General features: G+C 64.7%; 2 protein-coding genes across 3 annotated transcripts in view; one reads left to right on the top strand and one right to left on the bottom strand.

Moving 5' to 3' along the window:
* Nucleotides 1–1598: 1598 nt before the first annotated feature.
* On the top strand, nt 1599–11591 carry TCIRG1 (T cell immune regulator 1, ATPase H+ transporting V0 subunit a3). 2 transcript variants are annotated; one of them, XM_037517444.2, is made up of 21 exons: nt 1601–1616; nt 2560–2658; nt 3648–3768; nt 4049–4127; nt 4903–5123; nt 5199–5284; nt 5467–5593; nt 5668–5750; nt 5934–6024; nt 6105–6317; nt 6832–6976; nt 8225–8364; nt 8438–8595; nt 8672–8762; nt 8957–9075; nt 9157–9370; nt 9542–9667; nt 9808–9891; nt 9965–10082; nt 10222–10399; nt 10484–11591. In XM_037517444.2, the coding sequence occupies exons 3-21, from the start codon at nt 3652–3654 to the stop codon at nt 10557–10559; spliced, it is 2466 nt and encodes an 821-aa protein (XP_037373341.1). In that variant the 5' UTR covers nt 1601–1616; nt 2560–2658; nt 3648–3651; the 3' UTR covers nt 10560–11591. The 2 variants fall into 2 exon arrangements, with proteins under 2 accessions (XP_054553417.1, XP_037373341.1); XM_054697442.1 differs by lacking the exon at nt 2560–2658 and having other exon boundaries at nt 1599–1616.
* Nucleotides 11592–12799: 1208 nt separating this feature from the next.
* The window catches only part of CHKA (choline kinase alpha), a 38404-nt gene continuing 26071 nt past the window's right edge, over nt 12800–25132 (bottom strand). The window contains 9 exon segments of the mRNA XM_037517443.2: nt 12800–13227; nt 13478–13559; nt 14293–14399; nt 16667–16775; nt 17200–17287; nt 18096–18154; nt 19466–19570; nt 19871–20004; nt 22074–22187. Coding sequence (XP_037373340.1) covers nt 13168–13227; nt 13478–13559; nt 14293–14399; nt 16667–16775; nt 17200–17287; nt 18096–18154; nt 19466–19570; nt 19871–20004; nt 22074–22187 — 858 coding nt within the window. The 3' untranslated portion in view covers nt 12800–13167.

Raw genomic sequence — 25132 nt, 5'->3', positions numbered from 1 at the left:
GGCAGCGCGTGCTCAGCCGTGACGCGGGCGAAGTGATTCGCATCACACAGCGTGGACCCTGGAAAACCAGCTCACGGCCAGGGCTCTGAGTCCCCCTTCTTGGTCACTTCCAAAACTGCTTTTTACGAAGCCAACCCCAGATGCTTCTGGAAAGAGGGGAGAGGCGGGTGGTTCTGTGGGCCAGCGGTGTGGGAAGAGCCCCGGGCCCGCTCCCCTGGGCAGGCACCGCGGTTAGCACCCAGGCGGCTCTGAGGCCTGCAGCAAAGAGGCCCGGCCTTGCCCCAGCTCCTCCGCAGACCCCGCCAGCTATGGCCCCACCCTGACACAAGTTGCCAGGACCTGCTTGTGCCCCACCCCTGGCCAAGCTTGGGCACAGGGCACAGCGTGAGAAGGAAGTGCCGGACCCGGGGAGGGTTCCTGTGTCGGGCCACTGCTGGGGCAGGAGCCCGTTGCAAAGAAAGACCCTGTCCTGAGTCACCGCAGCTGGTTCGCCGCCTGGACGCTGGCGTAGAGGCGTGGATGGGCCTGTCTGCCTGCGGTGACCCCGCTCCCACGTGGCACGGCGTCTGCCATGAGGAAGCCCTTCGGCATCGAGATCTGGGGCCCGTTACCCAGCAGGGCGGTACTGACCTGAGGCCTGACCCTGGTGCTCCGAGGTCCCCGGGAGCCCCACGCTGCCCCAGAGGAGGCCCGCTCTCCTGAGGACGCTCACCTTGGCTGTGACTCAGCTCCCAGCCCCGGCCTGGGGGATCCACTTGCCAGCTCATTCCCACCCCTCAGGGGCCCTTGTGTGGGGTTCAAGGATCACCAGAGCAGAGGAGCCTCTTTCCTCTCCCCAGTGGGTACGGCCTGGCCGGGCCCAAGGGCAGCACCTGGACCGTCTGAAGGCGGCTCGTGAGGAGCAAGGTCGCCGGACAGGACAGGCCGGCGCGGGTGGAGTGACAGGGGACCTGAGAGCAGGCCCAGCGCCTGCAGGGGGCGGGCCCTGGACAGCGCAAGGGTCCGACCCGCAGGGGAAGGAGGCCCAGAGGCCCGCGCTGCCCGAGGGCCGGCCCCGGTGCGGGGTCGGGGGCGGGGAGCGGAAGGGCTGGCGTCGCCGGCCCTCCCTCGAGAGCACGGCCCCACTGGGGAGCGCGCCGGGCTCGCGCGGGTCTCGAGTCCAGGTCTCAGGTCTCGGGGTCCCGGCAGCACAGACCAGCACAGCGAGCCTCTGACTGGTGGCGGGCGGGGCTGGGGAGCCCCACCCCTAGCTCTTGGGGGGCTGGACTCCGCGCCTCGCTGCAGGCTGGCCGCGCAGATGCGGACCGCCGCGCGCCTCTGCCCGGTCCCCGCTTCGCGGAGGTTAAGTTCCCTGCGCCCCCAAAACGCTCCCAGCCGAGGCCCTGCCTCCCTCCGCGGGCGCCGGGGCGGGGCCGGGGCGGGGCCGGGCGGGGCCTTCTTGGCTCCGCCCCGCCTTTCGGGGAGCGACTGAGCTGCGTGGGCGCGGGGAGCGGCGCGCAGAGCCCGGAGCGCGGAGCCGGGGTGCAGAGCCCGCAGCGCCGAGGCCGGGGTGCAGAGCGCGGAGCCCGGAGCGCGGAGCGCAGAGGCCGGGGCGCGGCGCGGAGCGGACGGCCGGGGTGAGTGCCCCGCCGCGGGCCTCGGAGCCCCGAGTCCCGCCTGCGGCCCAGGAGGAGCCTGGTCCCCCGCCCACCTGGTCGGGGGTGCAGCTCTGCCGCGGGGCCGCCCGCGTCGGCCTCGGCGGGCGCTCGGGCCGGCGGGCGGAGCAAGGGGCGCGAGCCCCGGCCGCGCGGGGGGCCCCCTGCCGCGGGAGGGGAAACTGAGGCCCGCCCGCCGGGAGTTGCGGGCGGAGACGGCGGGTGATCGGGACGCTGGAGCCGGCCTGCTTGGAAGGGGTGGCAGACCCTCTCCCCAGCAGCTCCTGGGGGGGGCCGGGGGCCGGGAAGAGAGGGGGTTCCTGGGGGAATCAGCCTCGGCCCCCAGCCGTCCCCGGGGAGGGGAGGGGCACCGGGGAGGAGGGGGCCGGAGTCTGCACCCTGAAGACCACAGGGCTGAGGCTCCTCGAGTGTGCCCCACAGTGGGGGGCGCTCGGGCAAGCGCCCTGGAGGGTGAGGGGAAGGGGCTGAGCCAGTCACAGCCCAGAATGCCCAGGGGCCCCTGAAATGACCAGGTGCCGACGCCCCCGTGCCCACCACAGCTTCTGCCCCCCATGGGAAATGCCCAGCCCCCAGGGAGCCACCCCTTGGGCCAGGGGCTGCGGGAGACCGCGGGGACCCTGAGGGGGGACCACCAGGCCGGAGCTGCCATGGCGGAGCCCCACCTGGCTCCCTGCCAGTCCCCAGCGGCCAGCCCCGTCTCTGCTGGCCAGGGCAGCCCTCCCCGCGCGCACACCCCGTGCTGGGACTTCAAACCTGCCGCCACCTGCCTGCAGCTGCCTCCCGCTCGCCTGCTGGCCCCTGAGCGCAGCCCCCTCCCCTGCCAGTCTACGAGGGCCGCGGCACCCTCCCTTGGGTGACGGGGCTGCTCGGGGACTCTGGTTATTTTTGCTGCCTCCCCACCCAGATCCCGTGGCGGGGCCAGCCAAGCCCCATCCCCGAAGAGGAAGTGGAGGCCAGAGAGGGCGAGACCCGCCCCCAAGACCACGCAGCCTATCACAGCCAGGTGCCCGCCCGCCGCCGGCCTCCTGCCCACCTTCCCGGCCCTGGCTCCTGGCCTGGGCTGGGGGGCGCGGCAGTTCCCTATTTCATCTTAAGAAAGCCGGGCCCAGGGGAGGAAGTGACCAGCAGGGCAGGCCCCAGCCCGCCCAGACAGCAGGCGGGGCTCTCCAGTGCCAAACATGCACCCTGTCGGTGGGGCCTGCACCCGTGCCCACGCCCCCGCCCCCCAATCTGTAAGCTTTGGAAACTGAATCCCACAGAGGGGAAGTGGCTGGGCCTGGGCCCCTAAGGCAGTGGCCACGGGAGTCCCCGCTTGGGGGTGGGGCTTCCAGGCCCTTCCCGCCCATTTCACGGTTTCACTTTCACTGGTTGCGACACCTGGACGGCCTCCCGCCCCTGCCCGCAGTGCTGGACCGGTGCGGGCAGGCCAGGCCTCAGGGAGGGCCGCTGGTCACGGCCTCCACCCGCCGAGCCCCCAGGGGCCGTCGAGCCCCTGCCAAGGCACAGACACCTCAGCGCGGAGGAGCAGCCTGTGGGGACACCTACCCCTGCCCTGGTGTCCTGTCACGGGCGCTCCCTGGGGAGGAAGGAAGGGCTCAGGGCCGGGATGCTGGCCGCTGGAGGTGGCTTTGGCCTGGGGCCCCAAGGATGAGTCGGATCTAGGGCGAGGGCAGGTCACAGGCCAGACAGCGGGGCAAGAGATGCACGTGAGGAGCCAGCAGTGTGGGGAGGCAGGGGGCAACAGGGCCTGGGACAGGCAGAGCCCGCTGGAGAGAGCTTGGGCTGTGGCCAGCTTGGGCCTGGCCAGGCCAGGCCCCAATCCCGGTCATGCTGCTGACATCCTGTGCGACCTGCACACCCCGGGGGGCCTTCTGGGCCTCGGTGTCCCCATCTGTCAGAGGCGGGTGGTAGCAGGACCTTCCAGGGTCATACAACTCCATTCAAACTACCTGTGGCCTGGCCAGACTGAGCCCCACCCCTCCCGCCCCCCAGGACCATGGGCTCCATGTTCCGGAGTGAGGAGGTGGCACTGGTGCAGCTCTTCCTGCCCACCGCCGCGGCCTACACCTGCGTGAGCCAGCTGGGCGAGCTGGGCCTCATGGAGTTCAGAGATGTGAGTGCGGCCGGGTGGGCGTAGAGGGGACCCCATCCTGTGTCCTAGAGGGCGGGCAGCCTGCCCCAGGATGACCCCAGCCCTGCTTGCTTCCCCGCCGGCTCAGCCACAGATGCTCTGTAGGGCCAGCTTTGCCCACGTTGCCCGAGGGGTCTTCTGGGGAGGTCGCCCTGTGCTCAGCATCTTTTTGGAGAAAGTTCGAGGAGAGCTAGGCTTGGGTCCTGGGGTGCGGGCCTCCCTGGGCCCTCCCTGAAGTCTGAGTCCCCCCGCTCAACCCCAGCTCAACGCCTCGGTGAGTGCCTTCCAGAGACGCTTTGTGGTGGATGTTCGACGCTGTGAGGAGCTGGAGAAGACCTTCAGTGAGTTGGCCCCAGGCCCACAACTCCAGGCTTCCTGGAGGAGCTGCCAGTCAAGCTCGGTCTGAGAGGAGGAGTCTGGGTCACCCAGGTGGAGGCAGAGAAAAGGGGTGCAGGCCAGGCCCTGAAGGGCCAGCACTGGGCAGTTGGGTCTGTGGGATGTTCTTGGGAGCTGGCAGGTGGAACCAGAGCAGAGGACCCAGGACTAGCTTGAAAGAGGCTTGGACTCCCCCATGGGGCCACGGGATTTCATCCCACGGACGGGGAGCCACCACGCAGGGGAGCGGCGCCGACAGAGCTCTGTCCACTGCTGGTGGGCTGAGGGACTGGGGTGGCGGAGGCCAGGACCTCCAGGGACCACCTCCTGCTTTAACCCGAGCAAGACGGACCCCTTCCTTGTGCCCACTCAGGCGGCCCCTCCCAAGAGGCGCCCGCACCCACCGCCAGTTTGGCTTAGTGCTTCGTTTGCTGGGTTGATCGCTTTGAAGTAATGGGGGGGTTCTGTGTGGGCTCGAGGGACACTCGGGTCCCGGCACCGCAGGGCCGCCTGTCCAGGAGACCGAGGTGGGCCCCAGGCTCTAAGCAAGGAGATGAACTCGGAGGGAGGGGACCAGGCCTGTGGGGCTGGGGTGTTCTGGGGTTCTCAGGCTTGGTGAAAAATCTAGCTGGTGGCCCGTGGAGTTTAGGGTGGCACTTGGCACCCCCAAGATGCTCGCCAGCCCTGGGCCCATGGGGCCATCAGTGGGTGGCGGCTCCTGAGGGCCTCCCCTGCACCCAGGCTTCCTGCAGGAGGAGGTGCGGCGGGCGGGGCTGACCCTGCCCCCGCCCGAGGGACACCTACCGGCGCCCCCGCCCCGAGACCTGCTGCGCATCCAGGAGGAGACAGATCGCCTGGCCCAGGAGCTCCGGGATGTGCGGGGCAACCAGCAGACCCTGCGCGTCCAGCTGCAGCAGCTGCGGCTCCACGCGGCCGTGCTGAGCCAGGGCCACGGCCCCCAGGTCAGCACCAGCCCAGGCGGGGTGGGGAGGGCCGGGGTGCCAGCCCATGGGGCTCACCGTGCCCCTTGCTCCCAGGTGGCAGCCGCCCATGCAGATGGGGTCTCAGATAGGATCCCCCTGCTCCAGGCCCCCGGGGGGCCACACCAGGACCTGAGGGTCAAGTGAGTGAGGTTCACGCCTTTCCCCATCAGCCTTGGCCACAGGGTCAGGCCCGGCTGGGACTCCTCGTCCAGTGCTCTCCCCCGGCCCCTGCCTCCTCCCTCCACCTGGAATTTTCTCCCCGGGGGAGGTTAGCCCTGGGGTGCAGGCCAGGCGCTGAGTGACCGTCTGACCTGTGGCACAGCTTCGTGGCAGGGGCCGTGGAGCCACACAAGGCGGCCGCCCTGGAGCGCCTGCTGTGGCGGGCCTGCCGGGGCTTCCTCATCGCCAGTTTCAGGGAGACAGAGCAGCAGCTGGAGGACCCCGTGACGGTGAGCGGAAGGGGCCCACGCCGGGGTGTTCCTGGGCAGAGCCAGGGCCCCGGGGTAAGCCGGCCTCTCCGCAGGGTGAGCCGGCCACGTGGATGACCTTCCTCATCTCCTACTGGGGAGAGCAGATCGGGCAGAAGATCCGCAAGATCACCAGCTGGTGAGCCCTGCCTGCGGGATGCCGCCACTCCCTTGTGCTCCAAGGCCCCCACGTCCTGGGCCCCAGCCCCCCAAGGTTCCCTGCATCCACCTGCCCTGTGTCCCCACACTGTGCAGTGAGCACGCCTAGGCCTACTGTGCCCGGCCAGCCCGGGCACCCTCAGTCTCCCTCCCTCCCTGCCAGCTTCCACTGCCACATCTTCCCGTTCGCGGAGCAGGAGGCCCGGCTTGGCGCCCTGCAGCAGCTGCAGCAGCAGAGCCAGGAGCTGCAGGAGGTGGGCACCCCTCACCCCGCCGGCCTGGCTGGACCCCACCGGCCACCGCCTGCCCCTGCTGATCACCCCTCTGGCCGCAGGTCCTGGGGGAGACGGAGCGCTTCCTGAGCCAGGTGCTGGGCCGGGTGCAGCGGCTGCTGCCGCCCTGGCAGGTGCAGGTCCGCAAGATGAAGGCCGTGTACCTGGCGCTCAACCAGTGCAGCGTGAGCACCACGCACAAGTGCCTCATCGCCGAGGGCTGGTGCGCCGCCCACGACCTGCCCACCCTGCAGAGGGCGCTGCAGGACAGCTCGGTGAGCCTCTGCTGCTCTGCAGCACACTTCTCTTCCTGGCCACACTTATCTGGGGCACCCCCTCCTCCAGGGAGTCCACCCAGCTGGCTCTGTCCCAGCCAGCCCTGGGACTCCCAGAGCCTTGGAGTGGAGGCTGCACAGGGCGTGACGAAAAGGCAGGAGCTGCCCTGCAGGCGCTGACCCTGTCACTTTGGGACCTTTGATGGGGGCCTCTGTGAAGTGGGCGGGTGACCTCCTGGGGACGCGGCGGTGGGTCCTCGGTACGCAGGGGCGAGGGCAGTCTTCCTGGAAGTGGCAGCCGTTTCCTCAGTGACTTCCAGTTCACCAGCCCTGCAGACTCTCCCTCCAGGCCCCTGAATTGAGGTGTTGGCGGGAGGCAGCTGGGGACAGAGCGGAAGGGCTGCCTTGCCTCCCCACGCCCGCCCAGGGGGCCCCCGTGACGCCACCACCCCAGAGGGCTGGTCGGGGGTCCGAGGCCCCGCCATCAGCCTCCTGTCTCTCTGCCCGCGGCCAGAGCGAGGAGGGCGTGAGCGCCGTGGTCCACCGCATCCCCTGCCGAGACATGCCCCCCACGCTCATCCGCACCAACCGCTTCACGGCCGGCTTCCAGGGCATCGTGGACGCCTACGGCGTGGGCCGCTACCAGGAGGTGAACCCCGGTGAGGCCCGGGACGGCAGTCCGGGGGCGTCTGCACGCCTGGGCCGGGGGGTGCTCTTTATTCCCGGCGGCCCCTGGCCAAGCTTACGGGGGCCAGCACAGGAGCGGGCAGGAGCCGGCAGGAGCGGCCTGGGTGTGAGGTCCGGCTCGCTTATCCCCATAAGTCTCTTCGCTGCGCTGAGCCCCGGTTTCCCGCTCTGTAAAACGGGAAGAAGAAGGGAGGGGCCGTGAGGGAAGGGCTGGGAGGCGAGAGATGGTCAGGGGCTCACACTGCAGCCCGCGGGGCCGGAGCCAGCCTCATCGCAGGGAGTCTCGGGGGTGGCCTTGGGGGGCTCTCCCGGAAGCTGCCCGTGGGGGGCTCTGGTGCACGTGTTCTACTAAGAGAGGTGCTCCGGGGAGAAACCAGTAAGGGGCTCGGGGTGCAGCGGGGAGAGCTAAGCAGGGCCGTGCAGGGGCTACAGGGGGTAAACGACACCCCTGGCCTGCCTCAGGCTGGCGAGCTGACCCAGCAAAGGGCAGTGTGGGCAGCTCCAGGCACGCCTGCTGGGCCTCACCGCCCGGAGCGGCTGCTCTCTGAAACTGGGCCTTTGGGGAGTGGAGGGCACCCCAGTGTGGCGGAGGAGGAGCTGCGCCTGGCAGGCCGTGAGTGCTGTGTGGAAACCGGAGTTTTTATGAGTCCACATTTCACGAGACGCTCACAAAAAGTGAGATCCGGCAGCACAGCGCCTCCCGCACCCCACCCTACACAGAGGCGGGGGCAGGGGTGGCCCCTGCTGGCCCGTGCCTCTCCCTAGTGTCCCCACCTCACCGAAGGGAACCAGGGCCTCGGCGGTGGCGTGGCCGCGGCCTTCTGGAAGCTGCTGCCAGGACAGGACTGCCTCTAGGCCTGCAGTGCCCTCTCCATCTGCTTAAAGCTCCTCCGTTCTGTCCGCTCCGAGTAGCCGCATCTGCTGGCTTGCTCGGCGCGTCTGCCGGGCCCGCCGCGGGCCGGCTCCTTACGGGCCAGCGAAGCGGGCGAGTTGATGTTTCCGCACAGAGGGCTTGGGGAGGTCAGGGCCCGGGCCCGCGGCCACACAGCCAGCAGCTGGCAGGCCTGTAAACGTGGGCGAGCAGCCTGCTGCCCGCCTCCCAGCAACACCCCTGAGTTCTGGGCCCCGGAGCCCGCGGCGGGGCCTCTGTGCGTCCGGCACGGGGAGCGGACTGCCGTGTCCGTGGGGCCCTGGCTGACCGCCGGCCGCTCTGCCCGCAGCGCCTTACACCATCATCACCTTCCCCTTCCTCTTCGCCGTCATGTTCGGTGACGTGGGCCACGGGCTGCTCATGTTCCTCTTCGCCCTCGCCATGGTGATCGCCGAGAACTGGCCGGCGGTGAAGACGGCACAGAATGAGGTGAGGGGCCCGGCGGGGGCCGGGGGGCAGGGGCTGGGGGAGCCCGCAGGCCCTCACCCACCCCTGCCCCCAGATCTGGAGGACCTTCTTCGGGGGCCGCTATCTGCTCCTGCTCATGGGCCTGTTCTCCATCTACACCGGCTTCATCTACAATGAGTGCTTCAGCCGCGCCACCGCCATCTTCCCCTCGGGCTGGAGCGTGGCCACCATGGCCAACCGGTCCGGCTGGAGGTGAGTGAGGCCCCCGGGGCCCCGGCCGCACGCCCCTGTGCCCCTGCGGCCCTGACCACCGCCTGCTCCGCTGCAGCGATGCCTTCCTGGCCCAGCACCCGCTGCTCACCCTCGACCCCAACATCACTGGCGTCTTCCTGGGGCCCTACCCCTTTGGCATCGACCCTGTAAGTCCCGCGCTGGCTGTGGGGGCCGCTGGGAGGAGGGCAAGTTGGGGCACCCCTTCCTCCAGCCATGTTCGCCGGCCCTCCTGGGTGACGCCCCCCTCTGCGCCGCCCCATCCCCACTGCGGGGCAGATAGTGCCGAGGCCCGAGGGGGCCGCAGGCTGACGGCGGTATCACCACCCCTCCCGCCACCCAGATCTGGAGCCTGGCGGTCAACCACCTGAGCTTTCTCAACTCCTTCAAGATGAAGATGTCCGTCATTCTGGGGGTCACTCACATGGCCTTCGGCGTGGTCCTGGGAGTCTTCAACCACGTGTGAGGCCCGGGTGCGGGGTGCAGGGAGGCACGCGGCTGGGTGCTGGCAGCGGTGGCTGACGGCCGCCCCACCCCACCTAGGCACTTCGGCCAGTGGCACCGGCTGGCGCTGGAGACACTGCCGGAGCTGGTCTTCCTGCTGGGCCTGTTCGGCTACCTGGTCTTCCTGGTCTGCTTCAAGTGGCTACGGGTCTCGGCCGCCGGCGCTGCCTCCGCCCCCAGCATCCTCATCCACTTCATCAACATGTTCATGTTCTCCCCCAGCCCCACCAACCCGGCCCTGTTCCACGGGCAGGTGGGCCGGGCCGGGCTGCAGGGTCCTCACCAGAGAGGGATGCAGGCGTGAGGCCGGGAGACAGGAGGCGGGCGGTAGGGGCCGGGCCGCACCCAGGAGCAGCCCCCGCGTGGGTCGAGTGGCTCGGGCTGGGTGTTCGTCTCCAGGGGCCCTGACCTGTGCCCCCTGCAGGAGGTGGTGCAGTCCACGCTGGTGGGCCTGGCCTTGGCCACGGTGCCCGTCCTGCTGCTCGGCACGCCCCTGTTCCTGCGCTGGCAGCACCACCGCCGCCATTCCAGGAGGCCCGCGGGCCGGCAGGTGGGAGGGGGCGCATGGTGGGAGGGCCGCCTGGAGGTGGGGCGCTGCCAGACCCTGGGGCTCATTTCCCCAAGTGGCCGAGAGCAGGCAGTTGGGGCGGCCTGGGCCCGGGGCTGCTGACGCTGCTGGCTTTCCCCCAGGACAAGGACAGGGCCGTGCTGCTGGACGCTTCGGGCTCTGACGAGGAGAAGGGGGAGGCCCCGGAGGCCCCAGAGGAGGCTGAGGTGGGTATTGTGGTCTCTGGGCAGGGCGGGTGCGGGGCCACCAGCCTGGCCAAGCCCTAACTGCCGCCCACAGCTTGTCCTGTCAGAGGTCTTCATGCACCAGGCCATCCACACCATCGAGTTCTGCCTGGGCTGCATCTCCAACACGGCCTCCTACCTGCGCCTCTGGGCCCTGAGCCTGGCCCACGCCCGTGAGTATGCCCGGCCGCTCGGCTGCCGGCCAGGTGGCCTCAGTGTCCCCCCTGCTGGCCCCACAGGGAATGGGGTGCTTCTGAGGGGGCTGGCGGGCACCCCCTCGGCCCTGATCCCACGGCCTCTCTCGGCCCACAGAGCTGTCAGAGGTGCTGTGGGCCATGGTGATGCGCGTGGGCCTGGGCATGGGCCGCAGGATGGGCGTGGCAGCCGTGGTGCTCGTGCCGGTCTTCGCTGCCTTTGCCATCCTGACCGTGGCCATCCTGCTGGTGATGGAGGGGCTCTCCGCCTTCCTGCACGCGCTGCGGCTGCACTGGTGAGCGGTCACCCTGCCCGTCCCTGGCCCCGCCCCGCCCCCGCCCTGCCCCTGCCTGCGCTCAGCCGCCCCCCTCGCCCCCAGGGTGGAGTTCCAGAACAAGTTCTACTCGGGCACCGGCTACAAGCTGACGCCCTTCACCTTCGCCGTGGAAGAGTAGCAGCCCGCCAGGGCCCTGCCCGTGACCCCTGCCCTGGCTGGTGGGGAGGAGAGGAATAAAGAGGAGACGCCGGGAACTGTGTCTGGCTCTCGTCTGAAAGACCCGGGGGCTGGGCCGTCCTGCCCACCAGCCTCTCGAGCCAGCCTCTGGGCCCTTGGCCCTCACATCCCCTTTTGTAGCTGAAGTGGGTGGGGGACACTGGGGCAGGAGGCCCTGGTGCAGGATCTGGGCCTCGAGAAGTTGGGGAGAAGACTCATGAGCACACCTGCCATAATCCCACTTGGGGGACACGGGGGCATGGTGGGACCAAGAAGGGGTGATTCTGACACATGTTGGCTGCGAATGTATATTCCAGGCTGGGGTGTGAGTACCCCATCCTTTGGGTGTGCAAACTGGTGGAGAATGTTTGGGGGGCATCAGCACGAGTTGGCCCGCAGCCCTGCACCCACGCCTGCACCACCCTGCAGGGAAGAGCAGAGGCTGGCCAGCACCCCCAGGGCCAGGGATAGGGCTGGCAGGCTCCAGGCCCTGGCTCCTTATCTCGGGAAGCATCTGCCCCCCACTCCCCCCTCACCCCGCCCAGACTGTCCTTCAGTGGGTGCAGCTGCCTCTGGCTGGGCCCCTATAGGCTGGAGGCAGCCACCGCCGCAGCTGAGACCTCCCTTTCTCCCACAAGGAGCCGCAAAGTGGCTCTTCCCGCCAGAGGCCCCGAGGACAGCTGCCTGGGCACGGGGAGTGGGTGGCCGGGCCCCACCGCTGTGGCTCATTTGCCCAGCCGCTGAGAGACGCCCCTTGGGTCCTGCACAGGCAATGCCGCCCTCCTGGCAGGCCTGGCTCTAGGCAAATGTCACCTGGGGCCTGGCTGGGCCCAAGGCAAGCGGTGCCGGAGTCAGGAGGGCTGCAGGCCTCGGGGCTGAGACAGGCCTTCCTGGGAAGCAGCGCTGGACGGAAGACCCGAGGATGGGGCAGTGGGTAGGGACAGAGGGACCTGAGCTGAGGCTCAGAGCTGTAGTGTGTCTGGGGGGGTCTCCTGTGACCCCAGGGAGACATGGTTGGCCCCGGGCTTGGATGTGCCCCGGGGTCAGCACTTGCAAAGGACGGGAGTGGGCGCTTCGGCCATGGAGGTCGCTGGAGACACGGGGGGAGGTCGCCTGCACAGGCCAGGCCCGATCCCTACTACACGAGCTCAGGCTCTAGTGCAGGAGGCGAGTGAGAGAAGCAGTCAGAACTGGGAAAAGGCACATCAAGAACAGCAGCGGCGGGCAGGGCGGCTGAGGAATGGCGCCACTTCACGAAGGGGCTACGAAGGCCTGAGAGGCGACTGTGAGCTGAGCCGCTGCTTGGGGAGCGTGAAGCTGGGGCGGGGTGGGTGGGGGGCGAGGGCCTGGCCTGGGGCACAGGCGGGAGCCGCATCCTAACTCTGCCCGGACTTCAGGACACCACCTAGTTAAAACTCCCGCCAGCCCCTGCCCGGCTGTTTGGTCTCCCCCTCCCCCAACTGCTCCGGCTTCTAGAGCCTTCCAGCCTTCGCATGTGGGGAGTGGAGACACCAAGGGTCGGTCAGGGCGTGGGCAACCAGAGGAAGAACCGGGGGGCCCTAAGGCCCTGTCCCAGGGCCAGGAGGCCAGGGGAGCCCAGGCTGCTGAGGCCGCGTGATGGCTGCGGCACTCCCCAAGCAGACTTCTGAGCTGGGTGGATGCCCGAGGCCCCCCAAGATTCAGGACACGTACAAGGGCCACAGCTGAGAAGACGGTTTTAATTTTTATTATTTGTATAGTACAATCTCGGTGGGAGCAGAAACATAGGCACGAAAACAAGAGTTCAGAGTAAAACCAATCTGTAAAGGACATTCCATCCGTGTAGACGTCACAGCTGTCCACTCCCCGCGCCCCGCGGCGGATCTCATCGGGACGGCTGCCAGACGGCTGCCGGGTGAGGGGCCCGCCCACCCGCCCGAGCAGAGCAGGAGAGGCAGGGCGGGGCCGGCAGACAGGAGGCGCGGGCGCCCACTCGGCCCCAGCCGCCCCGCGCTCGGGCCACGCTGACCGCTGCCCCACAGCTGGGTTAGTAAAGCACATTCAGTCAGGGGGGCCCGGCACCCGGTGCACGGAGACGGTCAGTTCAGCACCCACGACAGGCGCCGGGAGCCGCACGCCCGGTCGGCGGCCGCAGCTCGGCCGCGGGCACCCGCTGCCCACCGGCTCCGCGGCAGGCGCGGCCCCAGGGCTCTCACGCCAGCACCAGGGAGCTGGCAGCAGCGCACCGCGGACGTCAACTCCAACCAGCGGGAGCGCGGCCGACCGCCCACGCCTGCCCTCTGCCATCTCGCGCCCAGCCCGGAGTGTAAAGGCCCCCTAGAGGGAAAGGATGCCGGGCGCCCGCGCTATTGCACTATTGTTCTCTATTCTGCTTCCGCTCTCGGTCAGAGGCCTAGTGAAACCGTAAACAAGATATGAAATAAATGTTACTCGATTTTAATAGTCTTTCGTATCATGCATGTCTGCTTGCGTGAGACTCCCCAGCCTTCCTGCCGCAGGCTCAGCAGCCGGAGCACAGACGGCCCCGCGCCCCGCGCCGTCCAGGGATGAGGTGTCCGCCGTGCGCCCAGTCACACCCCAAGTTTCCTCTTCTGGTCAAAATAGGCGTCAAACCTTGCCTGGGCGTAGTCCTAGGGGACACAAGTGAGTGCGGCTCATCTGGGGCTCGGGCCGGCCCGCCCGGCCAGGCCACCCACAGCCCGGCCAGCCAGAGAAGGGGTGCTTTGGCCCCAGGGTGCTGAGGTGATGCAGCTGCTCCCGGGCATGCGGCGAGCCCCTGCTGAGGGCAAGCTGCCTCTCCGGGCGCCGGGAGGCCGGTCCAAACACCCACACCCCCAGCACGTGCCCCGGGGCAGGAGAGAAGAAACACCCAGAACATACCATGTACCCAAACTCGATGGATGAGATCTTGGCCTGCACGATGGACCACAGTCCCCAGAAGAAGTGGGAGGCCAGCGCGAACCTGCAGTGGCGAGGGGGCGTGCGTGAGCGGAGGGCGTGCACGACGGGGCTGCGGCGAACTGACAGACAAGCCCCCGGCCCTGCGGCGGGGCCTGGGCCCTTCAGGGAAGCACCACGCTGCGCGGCCCCGCTGCGCTGCCACCCCAGGAGGGGACTGGCCCTCGCCCCCTCTCCGCCCCCCACTCGGGGCCTGCCAGGAGAGGAGCGGGCGGGCGGGCATCCGGTGGGATCACGCCCGTCACCGCGGATCCTAGTCTCCAAACAGCAGCCCCAGCCGGCTGGAGCGCCGCTCCTCCCGCACGGGCCAGACGCGGCCGCGTCCTCACCGCTCCCGCCTGTTCTCCTCGTGGCCCTGGCCCCGGCTGCCCTTTCCGTCTGCTCCCCACCACCTCCACTTTCCTGCCTCCCTCCCTTCAAGAAGCTGAAGGCAAGCGGCCTGCAGACGCCGCCCAGGGAGCGGTCAGGAGCAACGTCCAGTCGTTTTCTGGGCCCCCTAGACCAGGCCGGCACTCAGAGCCCTGCGGCTGATGGCCGGCGCGGGCGGAGCCGGTGTCCACGCCGGTGGCGGGCCCTCCTGGTGCTACTCTCCGCCAGGTGGACAGGCACAAGTGCTCTGTTTGGGGCAAAGTCAAGTCCCAGAGACGGAGGATTATACAGAGTTTCCGAAATGCCCCACTTGCGAGCGGGAACCCCAGCGCAGCCCAAGCTGCCCCCCACCCAGAGGCGAACGGTACCTATTGACTTCAAGTAACATTTCTTCTTCTACACTGGACTTTGCTTCATTACTGAGGGTTTCAAATTCATTTTGGAACGCAGCCAAGTAGCTGGAAATAAAATGGAGCTGGAAAGAAAGCCATGACGTTAGGATCGGTGACTTGAAAACAGGTCACGTGGACAGCTGCGGGGTCACCGCCCAGGCAACTCCGGGGCCGCGCCAGAGACGCCGGACGGGCCTGGTCACAGCGTCGATGCGAGCCCCGGGGCCCGTGCCGCGCAGTCGGCAGGGCAGCGGCAGGCCGGGTCCTGATCCCGACCTCGCCCACGGTCGGACCCGCAGCAGGGAAAGCCTCACCTGCCCTCCCAGGCCTGCCGGCGTTCACGCAGGTGTCCCCTCCGGCTGGCGGCGGTCAGGCAGGGTGGGGGCCTCCCACCTCTAAGAGCCACAGTCATTTACACACTCGGGCTCTGGTTCAGAGGAGAATCACAACCCAAGGGTCTGCCGGTCCCGCACTCGGCTGACAAGAAGGGACTCAGGAGGCCCCACGTTCCCGCCACGTCACACATCACAAGGCAACGGTGCAGCCTCCAGCGCGGTCTGCAGGCCAACAGGGCCGCCAGCCCTTCTCCACACGGTCCCCAGCGGCTGCTCCCCTTCCCCAAAGCCATTCCCAGCGCCTCGCCACCTCCCACCACTAGAAAGCTTCGTCCAGGTCCAGGCCTGGCCCTGGGCGGGCAGGGGCCCCGCGCCGAGCCAGGCAAGGAGAAGATGGCCGCTCGGGCCCAGTGGAGGTGCCACAGCGAGGAGGAGACAAAGCTGAGCTTGGAACCAGCCAGTCGTGGCGGGCCGGAGCTCGCGCCCAGACAGCATTACTTGAAGCCCATGCCTAAGGCAGCCTCAGGGGTTGATTTCTGGGAGATGCTAAATGCTGAAATTGGCAAATGAAAATAAAAAACAGGACTAGATCAGCACCCTAACGGAATAGTAATAAGTGACCCTCCCGCCAAAGAACTGCCAGGCAAGGACCATGAAGCTTTCAGAGATCATCTTCTATAAATTCATTCCAGAAAATAAAAGGAGACTCTCAACTCACTTTGTGGGACCAGTATGATCATTTGGATCCCAGAGCAGATAAGACAATAACTTTTTAAATGAGCATCAAAAGGTGCATGTCCCGTACGTGCAGTGACGTCACAGCCCTAAGCAAGCGCTCGCCGGACTGGCCCACCACAGGGCACACTATACTCAGCTGGGGTCACCTCAGGAATTCAAGGACGACCCGAACCTTTAAAAACATCTCATTAATAGACTAAAGGCAGGGCCTCCCCAGTGGCGTAGTGGGTTGAGTGCAGCGCTGTGAAGCTGTCCGCAGCTTCTGCGGCGCGGGTTCAATTTCCAGCCAGGGAGATTCCCACATGGCGCGACAGACCTCTCCTGTCGCGCCCGCTGCTCAGCAGTGTATTTCGGTCAGTCTGCCTGTTCTGTTCCCCGCTCTGCCTCTGGTGGATCCTCTCACCCTCCTGCGCCTCTGGCCTGCACCCCAGCTCTTGTATAAAAATTAAAAAAAAAAAAAAAAAAAAAAAAGGACTAAAGACAGACAGGCTACCTCAGTAGACACAGGTTATGTGGTAAAGAGCAACACCTACACACGAGTCTTGAAACCTCCCAGAAAACAGAAATGGAAGCACCTTAAATCCCCGCTGCCGGGCACCTCAGCAGGTAACAGGCTCCACCGCCATCCGTTAACTCTGCCATCTCGCCGTGACCCCCACTGGGCTCCAGCTCTGACCAAGCTACTCCCTGGAATCTGACTGGTCTCACAGCAGTGGGCGCCGCACCCTGCTGCCCACTTCCTTCTTCCCCGGGCTCAACGGTCGCGAACTTCCTCCAGCCTTCCTTCTGCCCCAGGACTCTGAGGGCTCCAACCGTCTTGGCCACCTCACTTGGACAGACTCGCGTTATCAGCCAGTCTAGAAATGTGGTTGATGCCCACAGCTTGGGGCAGGAGGGGGCTGTAGACACTGCAGCAGTGACTAAACCGCAGCACGCAAAAGGTCACTTCTCTCTGCTCAGCATGGACAGAGAAAAGTCAGCGACGTCCAAGAGGAAGGTCAGAAAGCGGGGGGGTTGGGGGGAGGCTGGGCTTCTCAGAGAAAACCAGGAGGACCCACTGAGGAGGCCCCTCTGACAGATGCGGCACCTCTGGCACAGAGATGAAAAAACCCAGACACAACGGTCAAGTGTGTGTTTAACAGAAAAAAATAACATTTGAAGCAAAAGGGCTCGCTAACCAATCCACAATTTCAAAAGGCATCTTTCAAGCGGAAGACGTGATCGCACCCGGCGCACCGGGCTCACCCAGCGACGGGCAGCCGGCACGCACCTCCTACCTGCTGCTTCCTGGTGGGGTACTTCTGGATGTTGGCTCTGAAAAAAGGGTACTTCTCATAGTTATAATCATACATCCACTCGCAGAAATGATTCCCGATGTCGAATCCCCTGGCAAGAGACAAGAGACAGAGGTGAGGCAAACGGCCTGACGCCGGCCATGTCCAGACGCCCCCGCCCGGGCCGGCTGAGGACCGGAGGACGGCGGCTCCAGGGGCAGGGACAGCCCAGGCCCCACCCGCATGCCAAAGCCCCCGCCTCCGCTCAAGCACATTCTCCGCAGCCAGCACCGCAGTGAGAGGAAGGCGGGCCGAGTCCGACGCAAGCGCCAGGCCCTGTGTCCTGCAGGCCGCGGCCACAACGGTCAGCCAAGCAGCAGAGCGGCTGCCCCAGGACGGCAAGCCCGGGGCGGGAGCACGGCTTCCGGGGGAGACCACCCGCCCAGAACACCACCGCCCACGTCTTCTAGTCATGTCATGGATGTCTCAAGACAGCGAGAATACTGAAATAAAACAACCGACTCCAACATTATTACCTGTAATTATAGCTGCTGTATTCAAAGTCGATAAGCATCAGTTTCTGCTTTTCAGAATTCTCTCTGCCATCCAGCAGTAAGATGTTACCTACAAAAAGGTTTGGAGGACACGGCTTTTACTCTGGGCACGTTTTCTGAGAAGAAGGTTCAAGCCCTCGAAGCGGGGGCCACCGGTAGGCTCCTCAGGGGCCAGCTCCAGGCCCCCTCTTGGCAGCGTCGGGCATCTGGGCTGCCGGGCAACTGGCAGGCCCTGGGGTGGGGCCTTGCTGGCTTTCTGGCCGCTCTTCCTCCTGGTCCTGCAGGAGGCCTGGTTCCTCGGTGGGTCAGCACTAGCCTTCAGTTTCCAGTGACCAGGAAGGAACTGGAGGCAGCGGCCCAAAAGAAGGCACGCTGGGCCTCCCCCCTGGGCCCACGGCTGACTTCCCACCGTCCTTTTCTTATCGGAGAGAAGCCTGAAGCCATTCATGGCACGCGGGCTGGCATTAAGGAGAAGCGCACTGACAAGCTGCAGGGCACTGCGAGCAAGGGGGGGTGGGGGGGCTAGCTCTGCTGTTCCAGATCTGCCGGGCCATTCGCTCGCTGAATGACGTGATTTGGCAGGATTAAGTCCTTTATCCCACCTCCCCGTTTGCGGAAGCTTCCCAGAATTTTCCTATGAATCTATTTCACAGACATGGGATGGCAGGCGACGTCGTCTAACACTTCCTTTTATATCCACGCATCCCGGAGATTCTCCTGCTGGTCTGCATGACACTCAGCCTCGTTCCTTTAACAGTCACGGAAGACCGCGCCGTGTGGCTGTGACACGTCACCTAACCCCCTCTCCCCGACTCCCAGCGCCGCCACACCCCATCCTGTACACCCCCAGCTTCAGCACAACAGGGCGCAGCGCTCACCTTCCTGACAGTCGTTATGACAAAACACGACTGGGGATGGAGTCGATTCCAGCAGGGACCTGGGAAGGAAGGCGTGCTGTTACTCGTGGCCCTGGCACGGCCGCCGCCCTCGGCACCCCGCACTATATCAGGGTGCATGTCACTGTTCACGTGAATCCTGCAAGCTCTGAAGAGGCGAGAGCTCCAAGGCAGCTCAGCCCAGACACACAGGCCGAGGACGCCCGGCCCTTGCCCACCACAGGGCTCCTCTCTGGGAGGACCCCGCCAGCAGGACCCCACGCCTGCCTCGTGCGGGTACGGACTTGGCCTGTAGGCCCCTCCCCGGCGCCGTCTGACCACTGCCCAGAGTGGTCCCTCCCTGTCGGTCTACCTTGACCTCTGCTTTCCTTCTCGGCACTTATCACACCTTGCCATTGTTTTATTTACTTGTTTCCTGTCTCTCCTACTACAACAGATGCTTCTTTTTTTTTTTTTTTTTTTTTTTTTTTTTTTTTTTTATATAGAGGCATGCTTTATTTATTTGTTTGCTGGTTTGTTTGTTTGTTTTTGTTTATACATGCACTGGGTACAGTCAGAAGTGCGGGAGGGTGAGAGAATTCACCAGAGCCAGAGCGGGGAGCAGAGCAGGCAGAAGGACCGAAGTACACTGCTGAGGGGAGCAGCGGGCGGCAGGAGAGGTCTGCGCGCCATGTGGGACCCTCCTCCGGTGGCCGGGGAGCAGCCGGGGATCGAACCGGCGCCGCAGAGGCCGCGCGCAGTTTCGCAACCCAGCGCTCAACCGCTGCGCCACCGGGGAGGCCCAACAGATGCTTCTTGAAGAACGTCTTGGTCACCATCTCCTCAGCACCAGTCACAATGCTGGATACAGCAGACACCCGGACGCGTGAGGAACGAAAGGTGTGCCTACACCAGCGTACACTAGAGGCCTGGGGACACACCCCCGTGAAGACACCTGGAGCCCCTGCTCGGGGACGGTGTCACGCTTCTCACTCCTGTTCCCTGCAGGGCCTGGGCTGAACTGCTCCTCACCGGGGCACACTCCTGGCTGCCCCTGCCCCCTCACCTGGGCACACTCCCAGCTGCCCCTGTGGTCCCTTTAGTTTTTTTTCCTGACAGTCCTATTCCCCGAGTCTCCAGCCACTGCTCTGCCATCTTACTCCCTCCGGGAAACCGCCATGCTGAGCAGACGTGACGGGCACGTGGAAACCGCGGTTCAGCCAGCAGTGGCTTCTGTTGGAACGCACCCTGCAGAGCAGTGGAGGCGCTGGCCGGAGGTGGGCGTAGGGGACGGCCACGGCAATGGCCTCGGTGAGAGAGTGATTTCTGGAGAGATGTCCTCACTAAGTCAAGCGAAGGAAGGAAAAACTCACCTCAGGTTTTCCAGTTCCAAAGGCAGATTGTAACTGAGGAATTTGTGGAGCTGCTTAACTCGGGACTCCCCGGTAAATTTAATTCTGAGCACTTGATTGAGATACCTGGCAGGGGAAGGAGCACAGAGGTCATTGCTTGATGACCGTGGCTTGTCCTTGCAGCGACGTGCAGAAGGCACCGGCACCCCATCTCCCTGGTGGGGAGGGGGCCGGGCGCGGGTCCGGGAAGCAGTCTCGGCCCACCCACCATCCAGCAGACTTCTTTTCTGCGTCAGGAACAGACCCTTCCCGGGTAAGAGCCAAACCCCATGCCTGACAGCGTGCACCGGCGGGCTGCGGCAGGGTGGGGGGTGGGGAGGTGGGGGGTGCCCACAGCAGCTCTGAAGCCGCCGATGCAGCACTTACTTTTCCATTGTTCCAAAGAGCCATTTCGGTTCCTTGTTGAACGGCATTTTCATGCCATGAAATGTGGCCATTTTCTCAGCTATTTCTGCAGAAATATCTGGCAAACTTAACTCCTCAGTATCTAATCGCCGGCTCTGGAAAAAGAAGGCAGTCAGAACACGGACTCTGTGCAGGGAACCTGTGCGCAAGGTCACAGGATCTTAAGAACCAGGGGCCAGTTCTGTGGCAGTTCTGTGGGTGCCTGTCTCCCTGGAAGAACAGGTACTGCGCGCGGTCAGTCAGTGACCCCGTGAGGCCGTGGCACGTCTCGGGTGACCCTTCGACCTTGAGAAGGTCCTTCTCACTCATACTCATCTCTGCTCACCCTCGACACCGAGCCCACTCTCCCCTGGGGTGAAGCTCCAGGTCTTCCACCTTGTTTTATGGGACCCAGCACCCAGCTCCTTCTTCAACTGGGATGCCCTGCTGACTCATCACAGGTGAGAGCCGGGGCCCATCAGGCAACAGTCAAAGGCGCGAGGAAGGCCCACCCCTGCAAGGCAGCAGGGCCAGGTTCCCTGTGTCTGCAGCCACAGCAGGAGCGCGCGGTCACCTGAGGCCCATTCATCTTCCAGTGAACTGCCCTGAGAGCGGCTGCTCTGAACACTCAGACAATACTTCACAGGGGTACAGGATGTCCCCAAGTTAGAGGAGTCCCAGCTCAAAGCTGGCCCTGGGTCAGCGCCGCACAGCCGGAGGCACTCTGCACCTGCTGTCCATCTCACCAGGTGGAGCGCAGCATCGGAGCAGAGATGCCGCCAGGGCCGGGCATCCTGCCCACAAAGGCAAGTGCCCACCGAGGGCACCGGCTTAACACCGGACCCTCCCTGAGCTGGCATCCAAGACGGGAGCAGGGCCGCGGCTGCAGTGGCAGGACAGACTCCAGATGCAGCTCTGCTGGAAACGCCAGCGAGGAGTCTGGCTGCGTGGAACATTCAACGCGAAGGAGACTGAGAAGGACCCTCAGAATTCCAGGCTCCCTTCCCAGAGCAGAGAAGGGCTACCACCAGCGCTCTCAGGGGCACGGCTCTCCGTCTGAAGCACGGGGCCTGCAGATGGCCCTCAGCTCACCCACCCAGCAGGCAAACCCAGGACTAGCTCAGAGAACCGGCTGGGCTGAGTGGCGGCCATGCGGGGAGTGGCACTGCGCGCTGGCCGCCACGGACAGGCCCAGGGTGTAAGAGGACTAAGCAGCCACCCTCACTGTGTGCGGGCCGACGCGGAGCACAGACCAGAGCAGGCGCCGCCCCAGATGGGCACCATGTCGGGTACTCCCGCCTGCGAGGCCGCTGCTGGGGCGTGTTCCCTGGCCCGCATCTTTCCTCAGGGAGCCGGGCACATGCATGCACACACAGGCGCCTGTTTAGTTTGCCTCTGTCAGTCTTTACTACAAGGATCTGACCGTAGTCCTCTGCAATTTGGTTTTATTATTCAATATTGTTTTAAGATTCACACATTCCCCTTGTAGCCATTCGGAGTGGCCAGTGTTTACAAAACTCTCAGGTACTTCAGCGACCGGATGTGGCTCATGTCTGGCAGCCGTCACCTCTCCACATGGGCTTTGTGAGATGGCTGCCAAGGAGAGCCCAGCCCTGTGACACTGGGGGCCACAGACCACAGGACGTGCCTGCCCAGGGCCGCGGGGTCTCTTGGAGGAACTCCATCCTCCAGGTCCGGCCAGACACAACGTGGAGCCTGGCCGCCGAGTGCCTGCCCGACGGTGCAGGCCTGCACTCAGGCCTGTCCTGGCACCCCTTGGGGCAGGCATGGCAGGAGGTGCGTCCTCGGGGGCCTCCTGCAGGGCGAGGAGGGAGAGCCCTTCCCAGGGCCGGGCGGGCACCTCAGTGGGCTGGCCGCGGGCTACAGCTTCTTGGAAACTGCGACTTCCATGAAACTCACGGCACGTGAGCAGCCCCAGTGCAGTGTGCGACACTGCCCTTTCTCATCAACTTTATGACGAGATGGTGTTGCTTAAAGGACTGCTGTATGTTTTTCACTTGGACGGACATATCTCTGCAGGAAAGACAGGTTCTGATATAAATTCAATAGAAAACGGGTTTTCCTTTATTTCTGACAGTTTCATAACAGAAATGGCGTTACTATTCCAGCCACGGCGTCGCAGCCCTGCAGCAGCAGGCATGTGCCGGCGGCTGCCAAGTCTTACCGGGATGAACTGCTCCAGGCGACCTTGGGGGAAGATGCCGTAGAGCCGGGGCCCCAGCGACCTCTCGGCAAGAATGGCGAACATGACGCTCTCCAGAACCATGGCCTCGGCCCCCTAGAAAAGATGGCACAAGGCAGATGTTCAGGGTGTGCGGCCTCATACCAGGCACCCAACGTGCCCCTGCCACCCCTCAGCAGCCCACGAGAGGGCAGTGCCCTGGAGCTGTCCCCATCCACACAGGAAGAGCCCAAGGCCAACTGGGCTCTAACATGCAGGGCCCAGGCTGGAAAGGCCAGGCTGTACCAATGAGATTTGAAAATACAAGTTTAATTGGGGTCACTGGATCCAAAAACAGAACCGTAACAGAACAGTATGGAGATTTCACTGTCTCGTTTATCTTAAAGCTTTTGTATACATCCCAGTCTTGGTGTCTTGTCAAAACCCGGACAATACCCTGGCTGAGGTCTGCTCCGGGGAGCACCTTCTGCTCCCCACTGCCCTGTGGGGCCAGGACAGTGGGAACTGCCGAGTCGGAAGAAGAATGTGCCGTCTGGCTCAGGAATACCCCGCAGGACCATGGGGCTTCCTATTTCTGGCTCTTATCCCTGACCGCCTCCTCCTGCCAAACGAGAGGTCTGTCCGAGTCCCAGAACTACCGTGGCACTGTAATCCTATGCCTTCAAAATCCATCTTTGGTCTCAATTCAAACTCATTCATCCCCTAAAACATGATGACACAGCTTAAAATTTTCCTTTTTGGGGGTTGTTGAACTGGCCAGAGAGTGCCCCTGAATCTATTAGGGAGCTATCACAAACAGAGGATCTCGGTTCTGTCTGAGGAGGGTCCCACAGCTGTTGTCTGGCAACACTCGCAGATGATTCTGACTCAGCCCTGTTAAGAAAGCTTTTGGGGGGCCTTCCCCGGTGGCGCAGCGGTTGAGCGATGGATTGCAAAGCTGCCGCAGCCTCTGCAGCGCCAGTTCAATCCCCGGCCGCCGGGAGAGGGTCCCACATGGCGCGCAGACCTCTCCTGCCGCCCGCTGCTCCCCTCAGCCGTGTGCTTCGGTCCTTCTGCCTGCTCTGCTCCCCGCTCTGGCTCTGGTGAATTCTCTCACCCTCCCGCGCTTCTGACTGTACCCAGTGCTTGTATAAATAAATCTTAAAAAAAAAAAAGAAAGAAAACAAGCTTTTGGGGGGGATTTTGGGGAAAGGTATACACCCCTGGAGAAATGCTGATCAAAAACAAAACAGAAACACTGCTCAGAATTACAAAAACAAACCCAGAAACCTCCTAGGGCACCCAGTTGGCAATGATGCATCCAGTCAGCAAGAAGACAAAGCAAAGACACATCCAAAGGCAATGGGTCCTCATCAAAGTGAAGTTACTCGATTTGTCGAAAATCCCCCACAATCACAGCCTGGGCCCTACCCTGTATGGCCCACAGTCACGGTATGCCCAGCACGTCGTGAGCCTGTTCTGCAGGTTTGCATACATGACAGTCCTTCCCAGCCCTATGCTGAGCCCCGAGACCAAAGCAATGGTATCTGGGGCCCCTGGGAGGTGACTGGTTGGATGAGGTCACAGGGTGGCATCTCCAGGGCCCAGCGTGCTGACACCTGAGGACAGAGCTGCATGCTCAGCCCCTGCACCGCGGAAGAAGGCAGGCCGGACGGTCATGAGTCCGCCCTTGCCCGAATGTGTTGGCCTCTGCATCTCAGGCCTCGGGTCCACCAGGCTCTAGGTTCTGGGGGCCCCAGCAGGCTGACCGGACGACGGCAACGCAGCCCAGCAGGGCCCCATGGACTCGAGCAGGGTATCAGGTGGCCCTTAGAGCTACAGCTCCGGGCTGCTGCAGGGCCAGCAACATGCCTGCGCTTGTCTGTCTGGTCCTGGCGCAAGCCGCTCAGGCACGCTGGCCCTGTCTGGCCTCAGAGGCCCCTGCCGGAGACGAAGGGCACTCACGCTGCCTGCGGCACAGCCAAGGGCTGTAAGGGCTGCGGGCCCCCACCTGAACAAGCGCAGAGTACGCTGGGCAAGGAGGCGCAGGCCGGGGGACTGCCCCCGGGGCCGCCAGGGCCTCCGCCGTCCCTACCACCTCAACCCAAACTCCTGCACTTTCCCCCACCCCTGCAGAGCGGGGCGAGGACTTCCGTCCGGGCGGCCAGAATTCTGTTGGAATTAAAACTTGTTCTTCAACTTCCCTCTGCGCAGAGACCAAGCTGAAGGGTGTTAATGTTGGCACCGCACAAACACCAGGGACCCTCAAAGTTGAAAAGGTCAGGCTTTATATTTAGATTTACACCCCACTTTATTACTGCTGTACGGCCAGTGCTCTGTACACACAGCACAAGCTAGGGGAGCCCCGGTGCGCTGTGTGGGCTTGCGCCGCCCGGATGGCCAGAGGCTCTGCAGGGTGCCCCTGCCTCTCAGCTCCCTCTCAGGCCATGAGGAAGGGGGATGGTGTGTGCAGGGAAGAGTCTGGGTTTTTTCATTTTGTCTCTTCTTTTTTTGGAGGGGAGACTAGCGAGAGAGAAAACGAAGCGACCAAGTCACGAGCAGGAGAAGCAGGCGGGTATGGCGGCTGGCAGGGATGAGGAGGCGTGGCAGCGGGCGCCCCAGCAGCTGCCGAGTCCCGACACCCTCCTGCCTGCTGCTAGGGGCGGCGCGCCGGCAGAGAGCAAGGTCGACCGACGGGCTCCGGGTCCGCCCCACCAAGCCGGGGCAAGCAGGCCGCAGGTCCAGCCACAGCTGGTGCGACTTCCCCAAGCTACTTATTTTGGCTTCAACCATTCCTACATTCACCCAAAAATAGCCACTGGGTGTCCACTGCGCGCCTGGCCCTGCCCCACGGTGCTCCCACGCTGGACGGGACAGGTCAACGGCGAGTCCGGGTGGATCGGGATAGTGGCAATGAGGGACAGAGATGCAACGTGACCAGTGGGTGTGACGGGGGACAACATCCAAGGAGGCGACAGACCTACCTGAGCGGTGAGAAAGCGTGAGAGACCCACAGGAAGCCCGGGCCCCGGCAGGAACGGGAGAGGCACTTGGAGCGCTGG

The sequence above is a fragment of the Talpa occidentalis genome, unplaced genomic scaffold, assembly GCF_014898055.3.
Source record: "Talpa occidentalis isolate TD23 unplaced genomic scaffold, MPIMG_talOcc4v2.1 talOcc4.17, whole genome shotgun sequence".
NCBI classification, from domain to species: Eukaryota; Metazoa; Chordata; class Mammalia; order Eulipotyphla; family Talpidae; genus Talpa; species Talpa occidentalis.
The sequence above is the reverse complement of the archived record's forward strand: the minus strand, read 5'-3'. Positions and strand labels throughout refer to the sequence as shown.